At 37.3% G+C, this 23,577-nt stretch overlaps 4 protein-coding genes and 1 long non-coding RNA gene across 5 annotated transcripts in view; 3 read left to right on the top strand and 2 right to left on the bottom strand.

Annotated features, from left to right (window-relative positions):
- LOC135785885 (adipose-secreted signaling protein-like) overlaps positions 1-23,577 on the bottom strand; it is a 260,005-nt gene that overhangs the window by 28,485 nt on the left and 207,943 nt on the right. The window lies entirely within an intron of this gene.
- Positions 2,200-7,069, top strand: LOC135786158 (uncharacterized). The gene is made up of 5 exons (XM_065295849.2): positions 2,200-2,636; positions 2,738-2,856; positions 4,926-5,079; positions 5,173-5,291; positions 5,420-7,069. Exons 1-5 carry the CDS (start codon positions 2,351-2,353, stop codon positions 6,962-6,964), a joined length of 2,223 nt encoding a protein of 740 aa, XP_065151921.1. The 5' UTR covers positions 2,200-2,350; the 3' UTR covers positions 6,965-7,069.
- LOC135786159 (uncharacterized) lies at positions 9,747-10,742 on the top strand. Its single transcript, XR_010546874.1, has 3 exons — positions 9,747-10,123; positions 10,343-10,510; positions 10,630-10,742. It is a non-coding gene; the product is annotated as an uncharacterized lncRNA (long non-coding RNA).
- On the top strand, positions 13,434-20,167 carry LOC135785876 (zona pellucida sperm-binding protein 4). Its single transcript, XM_065295501.2, has 13 exons — positions 13,434-13,638; positions 13,724-13,848; positions 14,095-14,341; positions 15,615-15,757; positions 15,845-15,935; positions 16,017-16,139; positions 16,221-16,393; positions 16,495-16,592; positions 16,660-16,787; positions 16,988-17,168; positions 17,565-17,706; positions 17,808-17,877; positions 20,035-20,167. The coding sequence occupies exons 1-13, from the start codon at positions 13,446-13,448 to the stop codon at positions 20,055-20,057; spliced, it is 1,737 nt and encodes a 578-aa protein (XP_065151573.1). The 5' UTR covers positions 13,434-13,445; the 3' UTR covers positions 20,058-20,167.
- Positions 20,861-23,577, bottom strand: part of LOC135785875 (EVI5-like protein) — a 58,019-nt gene continuing 55,302 nt past the window's right edge. Inside the window, exons 22-25 of the mRNA XM_065295500.2 lie at positions 22,604-22,764; positions 22,261-22,377; positions 21,213-21,378; positions 20,861-20,996 (exon numbers count right to left, since the gene is read on the bottom strand). Coding sequence (XP_065151572.1) covers positions 20,899-20,996; positions 21,213-21,378; positions 22,261-22,377; positions 22,604-22,764 — 542 coding nt within the window. The 3' untranslated portion in view covers positions 20,861-20,898. The remainder of the gene's footprint in view (positions 20,997-21,212; positions 21,379-22,260; positions 22,378-22,603; positions 22,765-23,577) is intronic.

The raw sequence follows: 23,577 nt of genomic DNA, 5'->3' as shown, positions 1-23,577 counted from the left end.
ATCTTTTATGAATAAAATGAATGTTATATAGAGTTTATTACAAAAAGTATATTTTTGTGTGTGATTTAACTTGAAATAGAAATTGTTGTGTTAAAGTAAATAAAAGTAATTGGATGACCACTGTCCACAATGTAAATGAGTTGTATGAATAAACTACTCTTGATTTGGACAAGCAAGAAATATTTGATTAGTTTGTACAAGTTAAACACATGTTCAGAAAACGTAACAATCTTAAGTTATGGATAAGTAACTAAGATAATTTTGTTGAACATTACCACTTCACATTAGTTATTTATTATTCAATTGTGTTGCTGCAACAAAAGAATTTGGCATTGACTGAAAACAACCCTTAAATGTTAATAAAAACTAACTGTGTTGTGTGGAACCACTGTCCACAATAAAATTGTGTTCGTTTAAAGTATCATTTTTTTGAGTGTAGGCAAAAGTAAATAGAATCGAAATCCCCCACTACATTTTCTTCAAAATGCACTGAGAAAACTCCTTACCCAAGATCACGTGATTACAAACGGAACTTACTTCCTTGAAGTGACCATGGCATGTTTTTGCCCTGTCTCAAATGGCACACTCCAGACATGAGGACTTCCTCTGAGTCCACACTTTGATGACATCATGTAGTGCAGACTTGATGCGAGTCCATGAGGACACATCAGAGTCGTATTTTGGGAAAGACTCAAGCGTCACCCTGGAAATAGGAAGATAAGTTGCCCATCAGTGTGAACTCCTTCCATCCGTCGTCTGATTGCTCTTTTGCAAGCCTGCAGCAGGGGGGCATCAAGGGTTCAAAGGGGTGCTGATGAGCACACTTCGGAGCTTAAAGGTGCTCTAAGCGAATTCACGCATTTTAGGCCATAAAACATTTTTTGTTTCATACAGTAAACATCTCCTCACTATCTGCTAGCTGCATGTCCTTTGAACACACTGTAAAAAAACTCGGTCTCTGCAGACAGCCCAGGCTTCGCAAACTGCAACAAAAACAGAGTGATCAAATCTACCACAACGAAACATAACAAAGTGTTCCAGCCAATAAACGACAAGAATGATTTGGGAGTGGGGACGGAAGGGAGGGGATGAGTTAGCTACAGGAAGGGACGTCACAGATTCGCTTAGAGCGCCTTTAAAAATGACAGATGGGACACCTTACCGACTCGTAGACTAAGCGAGCATGCGCAGTTTAAGGCCACAAGACAGAAAGTAGGATGACCATACGTGCCATTCTTCCCGGACGCATCCCGTCCAGGATTTTGTGTTCGTCTTCCGGAAGTCGTATTTGTCAACCGCATACGTCATAGAGGATTATTATTATTATTACAGAAAAGCCACCGTTACATTTTAAGGTAAGAATGAAACTACGTTTGTATATCTTATGTTTTTAACTGAATGGCGTATGCGGTCAACAAATACGACTTCCAGAAGACCCACCGAAATCCTGGACGGAATGCGTCCGGGAAGAATGGCACGTATGGTCACCCTACAGAAAGTCCGTCATTTGGGACAGGGCATCTTTACACTTCGCTAACAAACTTCTGGAAGGGCCTTTCATGAAGGAATTCAGAGGTTCACTTTCTTTTGGAACTCCCATACAAATGGCGAATGGCCCTCAAGGGTGCATAAATGGTGTTTGGAAAATTCCCTGAGAGTGCAAGCCTGTAACAGTGCAAGGCAACTGCAGCTAGCCCTCTTGTTTGGTTTTGCAGTTCTAGATCTACAATTGCTCTAGAAAAATATTATCATGGAGGTATTATCGAAATTACCACTCTGTAGGACTAATATTTATTTTATTTTTTCCTTCGTTCTGGGGTTCTTTTGCAAGTTGTCTTCATCACATATTGATGCATTGAGTTAATTGTTGCCATGATGTGATTGGCTCATTAGCGATTTTGTATAAGCAATAGATCCCAACAAAGTGGCTGGTGTATGTCACTATACAAATAATATATTTATGTGGATATGTGAATATTATCTTTTATTAACCGTTTTAACCCTTTTTATATAAGAAGATTTAAAAGCATAATAAAGAACTACCATCATTTTATTTCTAGCCATGACGTGCATGGGCTTCCGCATTTGAAGATGTTATTAGATAATAAATATCAGCCGTGTCCTATAACAAGGAGGCGGCTCCATCCTAATTATTAGCGTTGCAGGACAAGCTTTGTTTTTTCCAGCTGCGTTGTTTGATTGAAGTAACTTTTGCTGCGGAGCGAAGGCTGCCGCATTATGTTTTCGTTCATGTCTTGATAAGAACTGCCTCGTGCAAACAGAATATTATACTAAACCACCCAGAATGCTTATGTAATTTAGCTTATGTTGAACGGGACAGGTATTCAAAATGAACAAGTGCCATAAACTCCGAATCCTTTGCATTTTGTTACTGGTTGTTCTTGATGTTTTCTGTGATGACGTGAGCAACAAAGTCTCGAGAGGTGACTTCTTAACATCTATTTGGCAAAACTCAAAGCAGCGAAGAAGCTTGAGATCTGTAGGCATGAGGACCGACGGACGTTTCCGAATGTCACAACCAGCTCAGATCGCCAAACCACCGTTTGAATGTGGCGACCGATTCTTGACGCTGTTTTTAAGTCCCGCAGATGTTAGAAACCTCCGAATTTATGGACGTAAGTGAAAGTTTGATCTACAATTTTCTGTCAGTAAAACGGTCAAACTATATTCTGTGTTGGTATTTCAATTAAACTGTTGCGGTGTTGCCTTCTGATAGCGCTTGGAGATCAGCTGTTCTTGGGTCAGTTAGCGGCTTTTTGTGGCGTGTCGGTCAAAACCACACAAACCGATGTCCGCCTGCAATTTAGCTACGAAAGCTGTTACGTTAAACAAGAGGTACAATTTCTTTCATTTTAAGTTCTATCCACATGAGAAATACTTCGTTTAGCCTACTTTATATTATCTAGTTATTTGTACTAAAGTGTTTTTTTTTGCCCAAAGTAGGCTAAATATTGAAGTTCCCCTGCTGAAAAAAGCTGCATCAAACCAGCATGAGAATTATGCTGGTTTAGCTGGTGTTCACTAGCAAACCAGCACCAAAACACAACATATGCTGGTCTTGCTGGTATGCTGTTTATTTCAGCGGGGACACTAGTACTAATACTGAAGTAAATATTTTGAAGTGTTACTATCCCTGCTCAAAAAACCAAACAAAAAACGATAGAAACCATCACAGAAGTTCTATTGGATGTAATGGTTTTAATGGGAATTTTATTGGTTTTAATGGAAACTCTAATGGTCTCTACTGTATGTGTTGGATTCTATTAAAACCTACTGTAAATGTCCCAACAAAATGAAAGTATACAGTAGTTTTCATGTGGGTTTGAATAAGATCTTTTTTGCGACACTTGATAAAGCTCCAATCCGTAACGTTTTGGTTAAAAGTTAACATCAAGTTCTCATTTCCATACATCGATTTTTTTAACAGTAAATTTTATAATATTGATTTACAATTTGAAGTTTATGGTTTTCTAGGGCAGTGGTTCTCAAACTTTTTCAGCGTGCTGCCCCCTTTGTGTACGGTGCATTGTTTCGCGGCCCCTCAAAGAAAATTTATGACAAAAACAGTTCTAAAACTTCACATTTTAATTAAACAAAACATTAAATTATGAAAAGTAGTGCTGCCTTATTTTTTTAGGTTTAATAATTTCACAGAATTCATGATAAATTAATGTATTTTACAAAATGTCATAAAACTGGGGCCCCGGACCCCAGTTTGAGAACCACTGTTCTAGGGAATGCCTGTTTTTTTATGTGCATGAAATATGTTAAAGTTGGGAGAAAATACCAGGGATGACATGCACCATTTTTTTTTTTTTAAGGGCACAGATTGCACAAGCATTAAAAGAAATATGGAGCATTCAGTCTTTTTTCTCGGCACTCCCATTTACACTTCTATCAATTTCACCTCCCTGCTTTTATGTAAAAACCTCCATAATAAATGTGTTGACTGACTATTATGTAAAATTTTATATTAAATAATTCAACCAATTAGAATATTATTGCCAGAAGTTGAATTTGAAATGCATTCTGTTTACCGTTAATGCTGCTCAATTGTGCTGTAAATGCATTTGCAAAGCAACCGTTATTAATTTAATGTGGTTTTATTAAATACATTGCACCCCGCCTTTAAGTATATAAACATGGTTTTTGAAAAACACTTTGGAAAAGCGAGTCGGGCCGAGTACCAAAACACACTTGTTGCATGTCTACTAACCAACATCGTTGCATGTGTGTGTGTGAGGGTCTATCAAAAGAAGGTCCAGATTCTATTGGGGTAGGTGTGTTTTTTTGGGGGGGGGATTTTAAATATCGACATTGGCTTTCAGAGATCATGTACCCCACCTTTAACGAAAATGAAAAACAGTCATGTGATTGATTGTGACGTTCGCTGCAAAAATAATGCTGTAATCTAGACTTTATTTTCTAGTTTCAATTTAATATAAATTTTTAAACATGTATGTTTATATAAAACAAATCATTAGAGGCCGTGTACGCTGGTTAATTGCACATACTCTACTGAGTTGGGTGTTGAGGGGGTTTTCGATGATTTAATTCTTCAGATAACAAAATGCAGTAGCAAGGAGCCTGTGACCCCACAGATGATGTTGACGTATGCAGCGCCTGCCGTCTGAATAAAGTAACGTGATCAAAACTGTGAAAATCTCTGGATGCAGCACTGTTAATATTGTGCCTAGTTAACAGAATTAAAGACAAGTAACACTAATAGATACTTTGATTTGGTGGTTGCATGCAAAATCCATTTGGCTCAAAAAACTGCCCCCTCAGTTTAAATGCTAGATATTAATCACAAATATTTAGAATGATGACCCTCATCTTAAACATAATATCCACAGTATTAGAATATTGAATGTTGATTTTTGTCACTTGTTTAAACTTAACAGGTAGCTGAATATGTGGTGTTCCTGAGCTGGTATGGCACAGATATGAAACTGTCCTGTCCTGTGATTGTGGCTCCTCCTGTGGTTATCTGTAAGAGAAATGCAATGGAATTGACTGTTGTTGGTGAAGGGACAGCAGATGTACTGTCTGTTGCATGTAGGTGTTGTTTCAGTGCTTTATAGAGACTTGCTCTTATGGTCATGCTTGATTCCAAAGTGTTGATGGTTGAGATTTGGTTTTCACTTGCAGTAAATAGAGAATGGGCTCCTCTGCTTTATGTGGCTACACAGTGCTGGCAGAAAGAGCCATCTAGTCAGGGAAAGCTCACCTTCTTGATTCCATACACAAGCTGTGGTGTGAACTTGAGGGTGAGTTACCACACTGTAAAAAATAACTGGTTACCTATTTTACAGTGCACATTTTAATTTTAACAAAATAATGATGTCTGGAATATAACTGTGGTGCTTTAAAGTGACCTAAATGTTTTTTTGTTCAGGATGGAAACTTCATTCTTGAAGTCAGATCAAAAGACAAGATGATGTCCCTGTTTTGTCCATATGAACCAATTCCTCCGGTCACGAGCACAATGGTTCCTGTGACTGCACAGCCACAAAAGCCACCTGTTGTATACCAAAAGCCACTAACTTTTCTTCCTGCAGCAACAGGCAGTGAAATTGTCAATCCGGAGCAAGGATTTAGGCAACCAGAAAGAACTGCAGTTATACCTGCTAAAACACCCTTGCGGCCATCAAGTCACCGGATGCCAAATAAATCCCCTCTTTCATCACTTTTGCCTGGATCCTTTAATCTGGCAGTAAATTTCCCTTTTTCAGTCCCCATACCAAAATGGCAGGCTGCAATGCCTCATAGACCCCATCATAGTAAACCAGCATTTCCGATCTCTGATCCCACCCCTGATCCCATTCTTGAAACCACTTCTGCTTTTATCCCTGATCCCACCCCAGCTCCCACCCCAGCTCCCACCCCAGCTCCCACCCCAGCTCCAGTCAGTGAAGCACCATACCCTCAATTGTACCCAAATTTGCAGTTTCCATATCCATTCCAAAAACCTGGTTCAAGATTATCTCCCATTAAGCCTTATAGTCAAGAGTATCCACGCGTGGGAGCACTAGTCCCAGGTTCTGCACAATACCAGCAATTAGTCTCAGCCCAGAGTCTTAACTTACCTCCAGCTTATCAGCATAAAGTAAACGAGGCTTTGTCCACTTTAAAACGGTTTCTTCCCCCTGGGTATTATCTATGCTCTTATGACAGTCAAAAACCAGAGGTTCTGCCACAAAACCTACAAAATCCTGTTCTTCAGCCTACTCTGCCCTTTCAGTATCCAGAATACGGGTATGAAAAAACAGATATTTCTCCGCTTGCACCTGCAGCACCACTGATAAAACCATATTCAGAACGGCAGTTTGCAAGTCCTGAAGCTGATACTGAAGAATCGCGTACTGTACCGCAATCTTTACAACCCCAGCCATATTACCCTGCTTCTCCGTATATTCCCGTAAATACGCAATCTCAGGTGAGACCATATCGTCCTCACCATGGTTTTCAAGATGCTAAGCCCTACCAGCCACAATACTACCAAACTCCTGATCTCAGTCGGGGGTTTGCTATGCAAGCTGCTGGCTCACACGATTCAAGTCGTTCACCGTACAGGCACGGCCAATATTCCAGATTCCCATATCAACCGTTAAAATCTGAAGCATCTGCAGGTGATGTCTCTTCAGGACAGACAGTATATACTGGCCCGAGTTTTGGACCACGGTCTTTAGCTTCAGCTAGTTTGCAGGAACCAGATTTACCAGGCAGTGGTCGTCTTGAGTCTGCTCCTCCAACTCCCCCACAACCTTCACTGCCTCCTGTAGAAGGGAATTCACAAGTTCCTCAGCTCCCTTACCATCAAGGTCCTTCTACCTTACGATCAAGGTCTTTCATATCCAACGAAGGAGCGCTTCATCCAAGAAGAGCATCGCTCCTAAGGTCCAATTTCTACAGGCCTCCAGCTGCTGCTACTGGCAAATAAAATGTGGTTTTGGTTTGTGTGTAGTATTTGTGATTGTCATAAAGTAATAATATTTTGATGTGAAATTTTCAGGCTGATACTTTCCTGACCTTTTGAAAAGCTGTTCTAAGAAGGATGGTAACTTGATAAATCATGTGTGATACAATAAATGTTTTGTAAACTGTACTTGCTGACTTCTCATTGTTCATGTATTATTTTTTTTAAATTGTAGCATATACATTTATAAGGGATTTAGTATTTTCTGTGTTTTCAATGCAGTGCTCTTCTTTATTTGGAAGCTTCATTTTGAAACAAACTGAGAAGTACTCAAACTGATCATTAGTTTGAAATCTCTATTAATTCTATAATGCTTAACTCTTAGGGGCGGTTTCCCGGACAGGGGTTAGATTAGTTCTAGACTAGAATAAATGTAAAATACATCAATGCTCTACGTGTGTGCTTTTTAAAGCAAAACAAAATGTTTATAGTAAGTCATGTTTGTTCAATCAAGTTATATTTCCTTAAACTAAGGCCTAGTCCTGGTTCAAGCCAATCCCTGTCCGGGAAACCACCCCATAATCTTAAAACTCTAATCTTGCTCCCGGAGAGCGACTGTAGAGTTTAGATTTAACATTAATCAAACATTCATTTCAAAGTAATACTGAATATTTTGATGAGATTTTTAAAGTGCATTTAATTGGGGTTGAAATTAAAATCTGCAGGGCAGTAGGGTTGGGTACTGAGCTCTGTACTTTAAAAAGCACTGTCCAAATTATGTCGGTACTACAGAGTACCAATTTGCAATCAATCCACAACAAATTTCGGTACCTTTAACCCTTTTGCATTGTTCAAATTTACTACCTTTCGTGTTGTTAGTGGATGAAAACATCCACTAAATTCAACGGCTATAAAAATGTATCAGATGAATATTTTTCAATTTTATTTTACATAAATCTGTTAATCAACCTCAGTACTGATCAAAACTACCAAATCTTCACAAAAATTCCATGATTTTAACTCTTTAATTGCCAAGTTTATAAGTGGTGTCACTGATTTGGGGGAAAAACACACACAAAATGACAGATATAAAAAGTGATTGTAACCTGGATTTTTTTTAACCTTTTTCACAGTCTTGGTCATGTCAAATATTGGTAAAAACATTGGCATTGAAGCATTTTTAGTTTTTGTGTAGCATCAGTTTTTATATTTTTTTCTCCCTTATTTATTGTTAGTGGCTGTTTTTGCCCCATTGACTTCCATTATAACCACATTTTATGATTGCAGAGCTATGACATCTTATTATCATGCATTTTTGAATGTTGGTGTTTTTTCCTTTTGCTAAGAGGTCAAATGTCATTTTTACTGTTGATCACCATGTGGCACTATTAACCCTATAGTAGCCTTGTGCAAAAACAAAGCTTAAATTCTGGCTTGTACGTTGTGTTTTATGGAGTATAACTCCATAATAAAAGCATATTTGTGTTTGTGTGTGCGTGCAAAAAATATTTTCTGTAAAAAATCTTCTCGGCGTTAGATTTTTGAACATCATCTATTACGAACACAAAAAAACTTCAAATAAACTGAACAATGAACTCCGTAAAACACACGCGCGCGCACACACAGAGAGAGGGTTTATTTTGTCTAGTGCGTAAAATTTCTAAATAAATAGCAACATGTTAAGTTTTGGATTAATTTTTTACTGAAATGTTTTAGTTAATACATGAAGTACCACAAAAAGGTTTCAGGTACCGTGAATGGTACTCAACTCTAGGACAGTGGCCTTCTAGGACCAGGACTTCGAGCAATGTGCCAAATTGTAGGACTGTGGCCCTCCAGAATAAAAGGTTTAGCACCTCTTATGTGAATATTTGAATATTGAGTATTTCAGATAAATGTCAGACAAAAATCCAACAAGCAAATAATTACAGAATAAAATTAATGATGGAATATTAACATGTTTGGTAGCATTCAGAAGCATTCATACAGCTGATGAAGTAGTTTAGACAAATACTGGCCCTAAATAGCACTAATAGTGGTTCACTGGCTTGTAATCATAGGAGAACCATTTTAAGTGCTAACACCACCTATGTAAAACCTGTGTAGAGCTACTGTGCAATGTTGAACCATATGTGGTGCTATAGTCATGATTTAGCATCACTTATGGTTCCACAGAGGTGTTGGTGCTCTGTAGTCCTAAAAATGGTTCCCCTATGATTATGAGCTTTGCATATTTAGCACCATTTTAGAATATGGGCAGGCTAAATTTCAGTGTTTATGCTCATGATCTTTCTCAGACAATATTAAATATATCAATGTTAGATTTTTCACAGAATGCTCTTTACAATATTCAAGATGATTTTATTTAGAAAACAGCGTAGGAATTTTTCTTATGTAGAAAACACAACTTTTTCTTAACTGCTGTTTTCAAGTTCCCATAAGGTAAATGCTGGAAAAAAACATTAAATTAAGATAAATGAACTTCAACAACTAATAGTGAAATTTGTATCAAGGGAAGAAAATATTAAACATAATTTAAGTAATATATTAACAATTATATCAAAACATTTTCCTGACTATTTTTGCTTTAATTTGAATTCAAATTATAAGTAGGCTACTGTGATATTTTATCTTTGTCCAAGACTAGAAATTAAGCAAATACTTAACTGCTTTAGAGTAGAAACACAGTTTAATTTGTTTAGCTTTACACAGGTGGTCTATATTAGTATGGTTGATTAGATTTGCAGTTTTCCTGTGCGTGCTTAAGTACGCAGTAACATCGGAACGCGTAGGCCTAACTGGCGATGTCTTGCAAAACTAAAGAGTTATTTACAATCTTGGTACTATTAGCAGTTGCAGTTCATCTCAATTGTGGATCTTTAAACGCCAAGGAAGCCACTGGCTATTCTAGAAGAAGCATCTATGACTTCAATTTGGCAGACCAAACTAGATCTTCACGAGGACTCCGGAGCGCCGGTTTGGAATTTAACGCCACAAATTCAAGTTCAAGTGGGCGACACAACGAAACGCTGCCACTTGAAGAGAATAAACACATGTATGAATTTTCTTTGCGACCCAACGATAGTTTACCTACTTTCTCGCCCAATGAAAACAGTTCACTCATCAGACGTTTCCACAAAAGAGCTTTCCATACCGACCCTAGATTTCAAGCGGACAGCGCAGGTTCGTTCTTTTCTGTTTTAAAAATATAAATGTATTTTATTCTAGTCCCGGACTAAAATGCATGTTTCCGGTGCCTTAATTTAAAATACCTTGTACTGACATAATCTTAATATAAAACTAACTACTAAAGTTTGTAAAACCTAGCTACTTATTAAAGGCCTAGTCATGGACTAGCCTAAACCCTTTCCTGGAAACTGCCCCTTTGTGTTTCTCACACAGCATTTGAGGGACCAGGGACTTCCGGGAATATGTATATATCTCAACACAGGTCTAACCCTCAAGACACAGATTTGTGGCTTGTTGTAAAACCATCAGTGCATTGTTCAGGAGATGCAATGACTCTAACAGCCCAAAGGAAAGAATTCACCCACATCCTTGTGGACAGAGGTAAGGATCGATGTATTCATGAAACGTAATATTTTAATTGCTAACCAATGTTTAATAAGTTTATCAGTTTAATGATCTTCTGTATCTACAGATAAATATGTGTCTTCATTCATTCACAGCGGATGCTTCCCCAGTACATTTGTACCAGTTACCTGCAAATTGTGGTTACACTGTCAGAGTTACATGGAAAGAACTTGTGCTAATGGCCCCGTTTGATGGGTGCTACATCACACAGGAGGTGCCCAATATGTAATTTATTCTTTTAAAAGTTGTACTTTTAAATGTTTAAAGGCAGGATGCATGATCTCTGAAAGCCAATATTGATATTTGAAAGAACCCCCCGATATATATCGCCCTGCCCTAAAACTGTTACATTATAATGTGAGCCCACAGTAAGGCTTTTTTTCTGACATTACTGATGTTTGTTACGCCAAAATATTTTCCTACTACGTAATATGTAGAAAAAGTGATAACCTAAATATTTTTTTTCATCTTTGTTTAAATCCTTTCCCCCATAGAATGGTTTTCATGTTCTTTCACTGCTGTGGTGGGGCAAACCCGTAAAGATCTCCTGCCCCATGACACAGATGACCTCACAACCAACTTCTTCTGTCCTCTGTTCCTACTTTGGCATGATCATTCAAATAGAAGGTGCTCAAGATGCTGTTGAGAAACACAGAGTTATGGGTAAGCACGTTGCACATTGATATGGAGTCAGACGCTGGGATTTAATTTTAATGCTTCCTTATACAAGAATGTTACTACACATTAACATTTCTTTAATGCGCACAATTGGCAAGTTAAAAAGTCAGAAGGGGAGAGCGTGGCACAAGCTAACGCTTTTTGGTTTTGGCTCAATCATTTATAAAATATTTGAGTTTGATTAATTCTATTTTTACACAAGCAACACACACATCTCTGCTACAAATGAACATTTGAAGTTTGTTTCTAGTACTTACCATTCTTGGACAATTACACAAAACGTGACAGAAGTGCAAACGATATAACTTACCCCATAGGTGGGGTTAATTGTAACAGGCAGGGGGTTAGTTGTAACACTTGATAAAAATTAAGTTTAAAGGCATATATTTCAATGTCTATATATACTTGAAGTGGATATTGTTTATATATCTGTCTATAATAGGCAGGTATCCACACTGTATTAATTCATCCAGACCTTTTCTAACAATAGTTCAATTATAAATGGATACAAATGTCTAAATATGTGAGAAAAAGCAGCACAATTATGACAAAACATTTTTTATATGTGACCCACTCTGTAATAGTCATACTACAGTTTCAAAATCAAATTCGGAGATAATGAGCATCAAAGTCTGATTTTAGCCATTCATTTCATTATGATTTCAATCTCTGATGTGATCTTATTCAATCAATATTAAAGATATAAACAAAAATCAATTTGACACACGATTTTTGATAAGACAGACACATTTATTTTGTTGGCAGCCAGCGATCATTCGTGTGTAGCTTATTTAAAACAACAGTAGGAATTACTCTAACGCTAGCGGTTTTCATATCATAAGTGCTGAGGGGTTAGTTGTAACACAGCGTTAAAATTAAGCCCACTGGGTCAAAATATTTTCAAATATTCCAAAAAAGTTGCTAAGAGCTGCAGACATATTTCAAAACGATGCTATGTTTTAGTCAACAAGACACTGATTAATATGACATCATTGGAGTTTGTATCTTACACACCTAACTTAGAAACCGAAAAAAAAAACACATGATGAAAAAATGTACTTGCATGCCACCCTAACACTCGTTCATCAATAACTTTCTGGAAAAACATTATACATGTCCAATAATTTGCGGTGTATATCTTTTGGCAGGGTGATAAAAATACATGGAAAAACAAAATGCTCAACAATATAAACAGTCTGTGCTACATCTAACCCCGCGTTAGTTTTTACCCTGCGCACCCCTATAGCGTCTATAGACAATCTCAATTTCGCAGAAGGTTGATATCAGCAATGGGTGAAAAAATTCCCCAAATGTAATAATTGTTTTTGGTTGTTCACAGTGAATGGGGAGGTACTGCCTCTCTTATCCAAGACGTGTGCATACCGCATAAATTCTCCCCCTGATGTTGTCGTTCTTCATACTGCTTTCACCTCAAGATGTGTGATTTCGGTGGTAAGAATATGTTTTGTCTGTCACCAACTTTATGTACTTTAATTTCATGTTTTTGTTTTATATGATTTTCCTTTTCCAAGTAAAGTGCATTGTATCTATGGCAAAGTAATGGAGGGAGTATGTTTCTACATTGCACTTTATTCTTGTTTTTCATGTATTTTAATAGGATGGAGAGAACAGACTTGTAATCTTTGTGGATGGAAAGCAGTTCACCCTTTCTTGTCCACACCCTCACCTTTCTCCATTTCTTCCCAACCTTCAATCTCCTCCATTCTATCAACAGCCAAAATTGGAACAAAAACCTTTAATTCCTCATGTTCCTACTTCTGTTGCTAATGCCATGCAGCAGCCACCTATGATGCCACCTAAACCAGAAATATTCAAACCCCCAATGGTACCTCAGTTTCCTTACAATAGCAAACAACCTCTTAATTATGTTCAGAGCTTGTACCCCATCCAACAAAAGTACCCACCCAGTATTTACCAACAACCAAAACCGGTTCCCGTACGTCTCCAGGCACCTCCAGACAACCCTGGTTTCTCCACACAACAATATATTTCTCTACCACGATTGCCTGCCGCTGCTTCTCCCATATCTCATGGTACCCAACATCAGGCTCCTATTGCACCGTACCACCCAGTGATGCCACCCTTGCACTATTCACCATATCAAATTTCCTGTCCCCCATACCCTGAAATGTTCTGTTCTCAGTCCCCCGTTCTGAACCCCCAATATCATCAGACATTAATGAGACCTGCTGCACAACCAACCATCCAACCAATGCCAGAGGTGGCTTTCTTTCCACAACCTACATACGTGCCTCCGACCCTTGTTATGCAAAACGTCCTGTTTCCCCAACTTCCAATCTTTCCTTCAGTTCCCCCCAAGATCTCATCTCCATCACTTAGTTGCATAAGGAATAAAATGACAGCAACTTTGCCCTATGCCCAAATAGACTCTATTAAAGTCAAAGGTGAGCTATAATAGTGTAATTCCACTAAACGTGTCTATTTGCAGGCATTAAAGTCAATAATTGCTTGTTTTGTCCCTATGTGAAGATACGAAGACAAATACTTGGATCTCCATTGCTGCTGTTTCATCAGCATGTAATTACAAAATCATCTCCAGAGGTGGTGCTGTTGTGCTCTCGTCTCCACTGCCTGCCTGCCATACACAACAAATGGTGAGCCCTCAGTTATCACAAGAACATCTTCATACAAGCATGTTGGTAAATAACTAGGGAATTAATTTGTGTAAATAACGATGCATTCTGCCATTTTTGAGACAATTTACAGTTTTTAAATAAAACATTGTTTTAAATGGGAGTTTTAAAATCTTGATGCTGTATGCTTGCATTCTAGATTTGACGTGAAGAAATGTATGCTTGGGTATGCATCTTACAAATCACCTCCATCATCTTTTCCTTTAGTCCTCCTCCATGATCTCTCTATATGTAAGGTTCTGGGATTCCTCATTGCTGCGAGCCAGGACCCTACAGCTTCAATGTCGGTACCTTGGAGATGTAGAGACGCAATCTCCTGTTCTTTATGGTACACCCAAACCTTTGTCCCATTATCCTGCTGGACCAACCCCTGAAGAAGTTCAGGTGTTTTGTTCTAGCCAACATATGAGTGTCAGAGTGCCACCTGGACCAACATCTGGCCTCGCTGTAGAAGGTGAGTTTCAACTTAAAATACATTTTCGGTTTGGAGATTCAGGCAAGCTCACTGTTAGCAATAGCTATGGCAACAAGGCATTGAAATTAGCTTAGAGGTTAACCCTGCATGATGACATCTGTAAGTAGTGTTGTAGTTCTCGAGACCGATCTCGGTCTTAAGACCACTTTTTAAAGCTCTTGGTCTCGTCTTGGAATTGACCGCATTTTTACTCCGTCTCAGACAAAGAGGACTCTGAATATTATTTTAAGACCGGTCAAGACCACAACTGATTGTTCGCTGCAAAAAATTATTTTCAAGAAAAAAAATTCTTAGTATTTTTGTCTTGTTTTCAGTAAAAATATTTAAAAATTCTTAAATTAAGATGCTTTTTCTTGATGAACAAAATGACTAGTCTAGTTTTTAGAGCAAACATATCATATTTAAGTGATTTTGTGCATAAAACCAGCAAAAAAACTTTCAAGAATTTATCTTGAATTTAGTGTTTAAGAAAAAGGTTCAAGATTTTTTTGCTTGTTTTATTCACAAAATCACTTAAATTTGATATTTTTGGTCTGAAAACTAGACTTATTTTCTTGGGTAGTTTTGCTCATCAAGAAAACGCATCTTAATTTAAGAATTTTTAGATATTTTTACACATTTATTTTAGAAAACAAGACAAAAATACTAAGAATTTTTTTTCTTGAAAATAATTTTTTGCAGTACACATCACAAATTTATTTTTATCATTCATTTTATGCAGTTTATTCAGGTTTGGCATATGATGTTGGCATTGTTTAAGCATTGTTTAAGTTTCTCCCAATGACAGTTTTTCTAATTTTATTACTAAAAACACCTGCATTGTGTTAAGTTGATGGCAAGCCATGGAAAGACAGTTCAGAATAAATGGTTAAGTTGATTTCAGCTCTTTAGTGTTTGTTCACTTTTATTTGCTTATAGACAAAGATAAATTCCCACATATCTGCAATGCTTTTGATTATTTTATCAACTTCTCTGATGGCGCACGCACACACGGACGCATACTGTACGCACACACACGCACGCACGCACACACAGACAAGAAGTGCCTAGTCATATGCATATTCCACATTTTATCATTAGTGTTTTAATGCAGTGACTTGCAATGGTCTTGGTCTTGTCTTGGTCTCGGCCTGTCTTGGTCATGACTTGGTCTCGGTTTAGGTGGTCTTGACTACAACACTAACTGTAAGTCTACTCTTGATATTATGTGCTTGGTTTTTCCTTGGTGCTATCTATATTTTTTTGTTTGTAGCACCCTCCAGTGGGATTAATACACAAACGAGAGCCGTGCCTCTTTTAGAAGCCCCAAGTCATTGTGGGTACTCTTTGCAAAGAAACAGAGAAGGTGCCATAAACATCCATCTGCCTTTTTCTTCCTGTCACATGACTCAGCAGGTCTGTGATGTCATTCAGTAATCTCGTGCAGATTGTATAAATGTGTCTGTCTGTATCACACCTTTCTCTTTTGGATATTATCAACAGGATGGGCAGCACAAAATAATATTACAATATCAGACATCGGATGGACGCACGTTTGAGGCCTTGCTGTCGTGTCAAGCTTCGGTCAGTCAGGGTATGAATCTGGTGTTTTATAAGACATTCAAGCATGCTGTTTTCACCAAACTGTTTTTTACAGTTTTATTTTTGTATTTAGAGTGCAACGTTGCCATTGACCAACAGCTGGTCTGTGGTTCTGGAGCTTTATCTTCAACAGAGTGCTATGACAAAGGTTGCTGTTTTTCGTTAGATACCCAGCTCTGTTTTTATCCCATGGATGGTGAGTTTATAGACCAGGCAAAAACATTTCCATGGGAAGAGAGTAAATGCACACTTTCGATTAATCATACGTTTCCATCAGAATGCACAGTGGATCGCCATTTTGTTTTCTCGGTTCACTCCTCCCTCACAAATCCGCCCTTTTCGCCAGCCACCCTCGTCACTGCTGGAAACAGCTCTTGCTCACCGCACAAAGTTACTGCTGACTTTGCCTTGTTCAAGATACCTCTGGATGAATGTGGTGTCCACAGATATGTAAGTGTTGTGTGGTTCCTGTTTGTCTGAGAATATATATATATATATATATATATGTATGTATGTTCAGGATGTTTGTGTGCTATCTCGACTGTTTATAGGAGGTGGGCAAAACCGTGATCTACATGGTAGAGATCCTGAATAGACTGCAGTCCGTCAGTTTAAATTATGGCACCATTACCAGAGACTCACCTGTAAGGTACAGTTGCACTGACTCGCAAAGAGCTGGACAACGTGCTGAAACTTCACGTCCTATCTGTTTCCAGGTTATTGGTTGAGTGTCGGTATTTTCCTGGCTCTGTGGTAAGTCTGGGATACCTGGTGAAAAGTCCTTCCCTCGGACCTTCTATCAAAGCTCAGGGGGTATTCGGGGTTCAGCTCAGGATTGCAAAAGGTTGGTTAAGTTTTTTTGTTTTAATGGGCAATTTGAATATTTTGAGCAATCTGAGTGTATATAATCATTTTTAGATTTATTTAAACCTGTAGTAAAATCTTATGGCATGTTCAAGAAAATCTACATTTGATTTAAATCACAACAAACAAAGCGATTTCCGTTTTGTCTTCTGGGTATTAAGAACAGATTTTTCACTTTAGACGAACACTACAACGACTTTTACCCACAATACCACCAGCCCCTGCGTATGCTGCTGGGGAAACCCCTTTACCTGGAAGTGCGTTTGCTAAATCCTCCAGACCCCACTGCTATGCTGTTGGTGCATTACTGCATTGCCTATCCACGCTCTGCAAAATCTGCATGGATCCTTATCTATGATGGGTATGAAAAGACTTCACTTAAAGCAACACTATGTAGTTTCCATGTAAAAATGACTTACAGCTCCCCCATGTGGTTGAAAAGTGCAACAGTGCCTGGTATCAGACACTCTTCTGCAGGCAGGGGGAGGGGCGGGGCTGTGTGCTCTACCCTCCACCGCCAATTTCAGAGTGTGATTGTAGCAGCTAGGAGGCTGCTCAGGTTGCAGCAACAGTACAATTTGTCCAGTTAAAAGTTGTTCTATCACTGAAATAACTTTAGAGTCATTATTTAAAGGTAAAAAAACCTACATAGTGTTGCTTAAAATTTGTAATTGGGTGAAAGGTCCAAGAATTTAAAGTTTCAGTCTTTAAAATTAAAAGCCAGCGTATGTAATGTAAAACATCTCGACCCTTTTAGGTGCCCAAATTCTCTTGACAAGGCTCCAACACACAAGCCACCTGCCACCCCTGCAGAAACTCTGATCAATCACGCTCGGCGATTCACCATCACTACTTTTCAGTTCCTGCATGACCAAGACGTCTTACAAACAGATGAGGAGGTAGAAATTATTTGGCTTTGCACATGCAACAATTATTATTATTGATTGATTTGAGCCTTTTGATATGAGGTTGGTTTATGCTTCTTTCTTGCATGTCACAGATTTATTTTATGTGTTCAACTGAGGTTTGCCTGCCCTCAGATGGTCCATGTATTGAGGGCTGCTTTGAAGGTAAACTTTTAAGCTATATGCTGGAACCGTCTAAAAAATTAAATTAACCCAGAAAATGTTTATATTTGACCCAACAATGGATTAAAACAACTTTGCTTTTTGGGTTAAAACAACCCAGGAAAGGGGATATTGCAGAGACCCCCTGATGTTGGATTTGTTCCTTTCTGACCCAATGATGGGCTGAAAATAACCCAGCATTTTTTGGTGTTGTGTATAATTATAACCAGTGTTGGGGGTAACGCATTACAAGTAACATGCATTACGCAATATTACTTTTCTGAAGTAACGAGTAAAGTAACGCATTACTTTTTAAATGTACACATTAAAGGATAATTCCGGTATTTAACACTTTGAATCTCATTTCTGGTTTGTTTTGGATGAACTACAGTGATGGACACTGAAATTTTGACAATGGGTCGTGTCTTGACTTTTTGACTCGTTTATAAGCGTCTCTTGACTGCTTCAGAATGGAAGTCAATGGGCCATGCACAAACATGTCATTAAAACAACACTTAACGTTCATTTTCAAAACTGTACTACTCACCGAGTGGTTCGTGGTGTTCGTTGATGATTAAAAACAAGTTGTGTAGCGAAATACAGTTTCTGTCGTCTTTTTTATTTGGCACTTTGTAAAATTCCATTGACTTCTCTTGGAAGACTCATTGCTCGCTGATATATCACTCCGCCACTGGGAAACAGAAAAGGGTCTGTTTACATGTGGTTGTAGTTTTTCGCTCGGTTTCTCTCAGAATAAATTTTTCCCATATTTGATGGCTCAGTGACCAGCCTTAGGTTTGAAGTTGAGCTCGATTGTGACTGTCTATACGCTAGACACCGAGCGTACTTGTATGGCAAAGTGGTTGTCGCCATCAAGTGGTCGGGAGTGTGCTAACGCTTCAGACTCAAATATAGAGCGGAAGTATAGACGCGGTTGTGAGGTATCTGAAAAAATAGTTCCACTATAGCAAATAACACGGATTGAAATCATACATTGCGCCAATATATTCATCAACGAACACCACAAACCACTCGGTGAGTAGTACAGTTTTGAAAATGAACGTTAAGTGTTGTTTTAATGACATGTTTGTGCATGGTCATTGACTTCCATTCTGAAGCAGTCAAGAGACGCTTCTAAACGAGTCAAAAACTCAAGACACGACCCATTGTCAAAAATTCTGTGTCCATCACTGTAGTTCATCCAAAACAAACCAGAAATGAGACTTAAAGTGTTAAATACCGGAATTAGCCTTTAATATTAGAGTTACTTTTTTTTTTTTAAAGTAATGCAAGTTACCTTTTTAGTTTATTAGATAAAATAATTTACTGAATTAAACTGAACGTAGTTACATTATACTCTATGCGTACACCCCTGTGTGGGAACAGTTTGGGTCAGAAACTGTGATGGCAGGCCAGAGCTTGACATTTTTTGTGATTTGAAAAGTTCTGCATTCAGAAATTGTAAGTCCTGAAGGAGATCAAGCCTCAACCAAGAAAAAGTTACGTAAGCATTACTTTCCATGAAAAGTAACAAAGTAATCCAGTTAGTTCCTTTTTTGGGAGTAACTTAATATTGTAATGCATTACTTTTAAAAGTAACTTTCCCCAACACTGATTATAACCATAATTGAGGAGCTCAGATGCAAAAGTCACTTCCGTCAGAAATTATAATATTATCCGAATGCTCTTGGCATGTATAATATGTTCATCAAATACCTTTTAGCTTCAAATCTGCTTAATCCTGTCGTGTTGGCAGAATCCGCTAAATGCCACGGCAATTTGTGCACTTGTCCTTGAAGCGCACAAAAGATTACATTTATCCACTGGCGTTTTGACATGTCGTCGTTCATCCCATGCAAACTTGAGATGCATGTGAGAATTGTTGAAATAAAGCATTTGAATTATTGGCTATAATTTAACCAATTAACTTTCCATTGCCATAAAAGGGAAATGACTAAAACTAACCATAAAAGCTTGATAAAAGTGCTCAAGAAAACATGTGGGATGCACTTTGATGGTTTTGCATCTGAACTCCACAATTATGCGAACTTGTGTCGAATAATTGTCATTTCTGAATCAAGATTTTTGGCCAGAGAAATGATGCTGTATTGTATTTGCACTGTTTGCATTTTATTTACTTCCATCACTTTGTCTTTTCAGATCCTGCTAATGTGAAGTCTTGAGAGAAGACTATTCATTTCTGACACGCAGTGCACAGTGGCACTTCAGCAAATACAAACAATAAAACTGTAAAACACTGTCATATTTCAGTAATACTTGATCATAATGTCTCGTCTCACAGTAATAACTGTCTATATCTTCACTCGTTCAGCCAGAGCTCCAGTTTTTATTTCAATGTATTGTTTAGTCACTGTAAAGACACTGGACGCTCAAAACGTATTTGCACTGTTAAGACTTAAACACACATTTTTAGAGTACAGTAAGTAAAATAATCAAACGACCAATGTGTGGGAGTTTTGAGACCCAAAAACCTTAAGATATGAATAGATACAAACTATAATAAAAAGACAAGACATTAAAAATGAGACCTTTTCTGATTCTTTGCGTCTTTACACCAATTTGCATATATAAAATAATGCTACAGCACCCATAAAATTAAATGCTAAATGTTTATGTAAATGCAGTTATTAAATACTAATATATCAAAGCAAGAGACATTATCTTCAAGTGGCTTTATACAGCTAACAGATTGTTGATTTATGATTAGGCTCAACATTGTATGTAATTACAATGTTGTAAGCTGAAATAACACAGCTTGATTCATCTCTGCATCACTGTAGCCATGTACTGTATATTTAAAATTGTAATTCAGTGTCCATTCTTTAATTCTGTGGATTATTTTGACAACCTTGTTGACAGTGTTTGAATGGAGCTTGGTTTAAACAAGAATATATACACATGAATGATTATTATAATACTTCTTGTGTTTTTTTTTTTTATAAAGCTAATATAAGTACATTCACATTCTTGGTTCAGTAACTGTTCAGCTTCAAGTATGTCTGTTCAACTGAATGGTCTATAGTGTTTTCTGCTGTGGGTGATCAGGTTGGAGCTCTGACTGAAGGCCTTACCACACACTTTACACACATGCGGCTTCTCCCCTGAACAAAACAAAAAGTACATCTTATTGTCCAAAGAAAAGTAAGGAAATCACACATACACACAAATATATATATATATAAGTCATAGGCTGCTATAGTACAGTATATATTGTGAAGTATATGATAATGGAAGACCACAATTCTTAGCTGCATGTTAACAAGCATTTTTTAATGAAATAAGCATTTGTGTGTCTCCTTTACATTTGTATGCCTTACCTGTGTGTATGAACGTGTGCTTTTTCATGTCTGATTTCTGGTGGAATCTTTTGCCACAGTACTGGCAGGGATACGGCCGTGTGTCCGAGTGGATCAGGAGGTGTGTGGACAAAGTGGATGAGCGCTTGAAAATCTTTCCACATTCTTTGCATTCAAATGTCCGTTCCTTAAACATGCAAAAATAAATCTTTAAAGTTATATGGGTGGTTTACGATTCCTAGACAGATATTAATTTAAGCCAGGACTAGCCCTTAGTTTAATTATGAAATATAACTCCAAACATGCCTTACTAAAAACATTACTTGTGTGCATTTTGAGGCAAAACAAAGGTTACTGATATATTTTAAGATATGTCCCTGCAAGATATTTTTTGTTTGGACAGCTCTTACATTTATCTTAGTCTAGGACTAGTCTACTAGTCTTTCTTGTATTAAAAGGACTGAAGTAAAATAAAAACATATACGTAAAAATATTTTTCCCTTTTTTCTAATGCATTTTTTATGACACAACATTAAATTATCAATTTGTGTTTTTAATGAGCCTGGCCGATGGCTATTCAGAATTGGGCACAAGAGGGAGATATTTAGCAAACTTATATCATTAGAAAAGTCACTATCTTTAGACACTTTTTTTATAGTTTGTTATCTAAATATGTTGCACATTTATCTTGCTTTTTGTTTTTTTTTTCTAGCATATTCTTATTTTTTTAGTTATCAAATTTTCTTTCTGTTCCCCTAATACCTGCACTGTAAAAAATCTTTACTGCCTTAAATTTTTTTGTTGTTGAATCAACTCAGATTTACAAATCTTGTCAACTTACTATTATTTACTTATAAAAGTAAGTTTTTTTAACTATATTTTATAAGATATAACAACTCTCCTCTAAGATAAATAACAGTAAGTTGAAATGACTGTAAATCTTTTTTTGATTCAACAAACAAATTTAAGGCAAATGTAAGATTTTTTTACAGCATAAATGTTTCCTGAAAAGATTATTTGCAACAATATATTGTGAAAAGTGCTATGATATTGAACTAATTTATTATACCTTTACTCTGCATGACATCAGTTGGTCTCTGCTTTCATGTAATGTCAGAGACCGTCCGTGATGACTGCCGTGTGATCTGTACACGTGCGACTCCAGACGAGCAAGAGAAGAGAAAATCTAATAAAAAAATATAAAATTAACAGAAAGCTGTTTTAAGAATGATTCAAGAAGATTTTCTCTGTACGCTTTTAAGGCCAAATACAGCAAAAGCTTAAAACTTTATGCTGATCAAGAAGATCTGGAAAATCATCTGCATGACTTAGTGCTACCTCTGTTGAGTGTGTTAAAAAAATAAATGAGAGTTTTTATTTTAAAAATCTGTCAGTGCAAGGATCAGTTTTACCTTGCCACATAAGCTGCAGTGTTTTGTTGCTCTCAGAGAATTGATCAGGGAACAGTCTGTATCTCTGCTATTAAGCTCCTGGATATCTGCTATATCTCTAGAGCTGACAGGTAACCAGGGTAGTTGAGAAACAGAAGAGTCATACTGGATATCTGCTGGATCTGCAGAAAACATTAAAGATTATTAAGAAATAATCATACAGTCAAAAATATTTCATAAAGAGACATGCATAAAAACAAGATGACTAATTGACTATTGAAATTAGACTCTTTTTAATATAAAACAAGAAACACTAAAAGACTATGTGTATTAAATTACCTGTTATAGAGCCATTATCTGGACTTCCTTGTGTGTTGTCTTGTTGCGTGAATGGGGAATCTGGTTGTACGTCCTGGCCTGAATCTTCAGGCAGGGTCGAAACTTTTAGGGGGACAGACCAACCTACGATGCCCAGGTATGGCACATCAGCTATTGGAGGAGAGGAACGAAAACCCCCCTTCCTTCTTTTTTTCACCAGAAATGATCGAGGCATAATGGATCAGAGACTGCTTTGGAATGCTAAAATAAAAGATATGACAGACATAATACATTTGGTGTATACTTAAGGATTTACAGAAGGATCTTCTTTAATATCAGCATTCAAAATTTACTGAAATATACAATAGATACTATTGGTTTATTCATTAATAACTAAACCAAGTTTTGATGAATGCTTTCAATGACTTATTATATGATTCAGCATTTTTAACCTCTAAAAGCTCAAGCACTAAATCAGTTCCTTAACATCTAAGAGTTGAAGATTTTTGCCATTTAATTTCTCTGTTTTTGCTGTGATTAAACATCAGTGGATCCAGATCTTTTCATGACAGAGAAAAATCCATCACCAAAACAGATGGATATGGTCTGTTTAATGTAATAAGGGTTGATATATTAAATCCAGTGAACTTTTGTTCATATAAATTCCCAAACAGCGT

This window comes from Paramisgurnus dabryanus, chromosome 4, assembly GCF_030506205.2.
Source record: "Paramisgurnus dabryanus chromosome 4, PD_genome_1.1, whole genome shotgun sequence".
NCBI classification, from domain to species: domain Eukaryota; kingdom Metazoa; phylum Chordata; class Actinopteri; order Cypriniformes; family Cobitidae; genus Paramisgurnus; species Paramisgurnus dabryanus.
The sequence above is the reverse complement of the archived record's forward strand: the minus strand, read 5'-3'. Positions and strand labels throughout refer to the sequence as shown.

What these genes read in the sequence shown, in the direction of transcription:
- LOC135786158 (XM_065295849.2), top strand. Translation starts at nt 2,351, where the DNA reads ATGAACAAGTGCCATAAACTCCGAATCCTTTGCATTTTGTTACTGGTT. An exon ending in AAACCTCCGAATTTATGGAC is followed by an intron (nt 2,637 to 2,737) that starts GTAAGTGAAAGT and finishes GCCTTCTGATAG; the next exon opens with CGCTTGGAGATCAGCTGTTC. An exon ending in GCTGTGGTGTGAACTTGAGG is followed by an intron (nt 5,292 to 5,419) that starts GTGAGTTACCAC and finishes TTTTTTGTTCAG; the next exon opens with GATGGAAACTTCATTCTTGA.
- LOC135785876 (XM_065295501.2), top strand. Translation starts at nt 13,446, where the DNA reads ATGCCAGAGGTGGCTTTCTTTCCACAACCTACATACGTGCCTCCGACC. An exon ending in AGACTCTATTAAAGTCAAAG is followed by an intron (nt 13,639 to 13,723) that starts GTGAGCTATAAT and finishes CCCTATGTGAAG; the next exon opens with ATACGAAGACAAATACTTGG. An exon ending in CCTGCCATACACAACAAATG is followed by an intron (nt 13,849 to 14,094) that starts GTGAGCCCTCAG and finishes CTTTTCCTTTAG; the next exon opens with TCCTCCTCCATGATCTCTCT.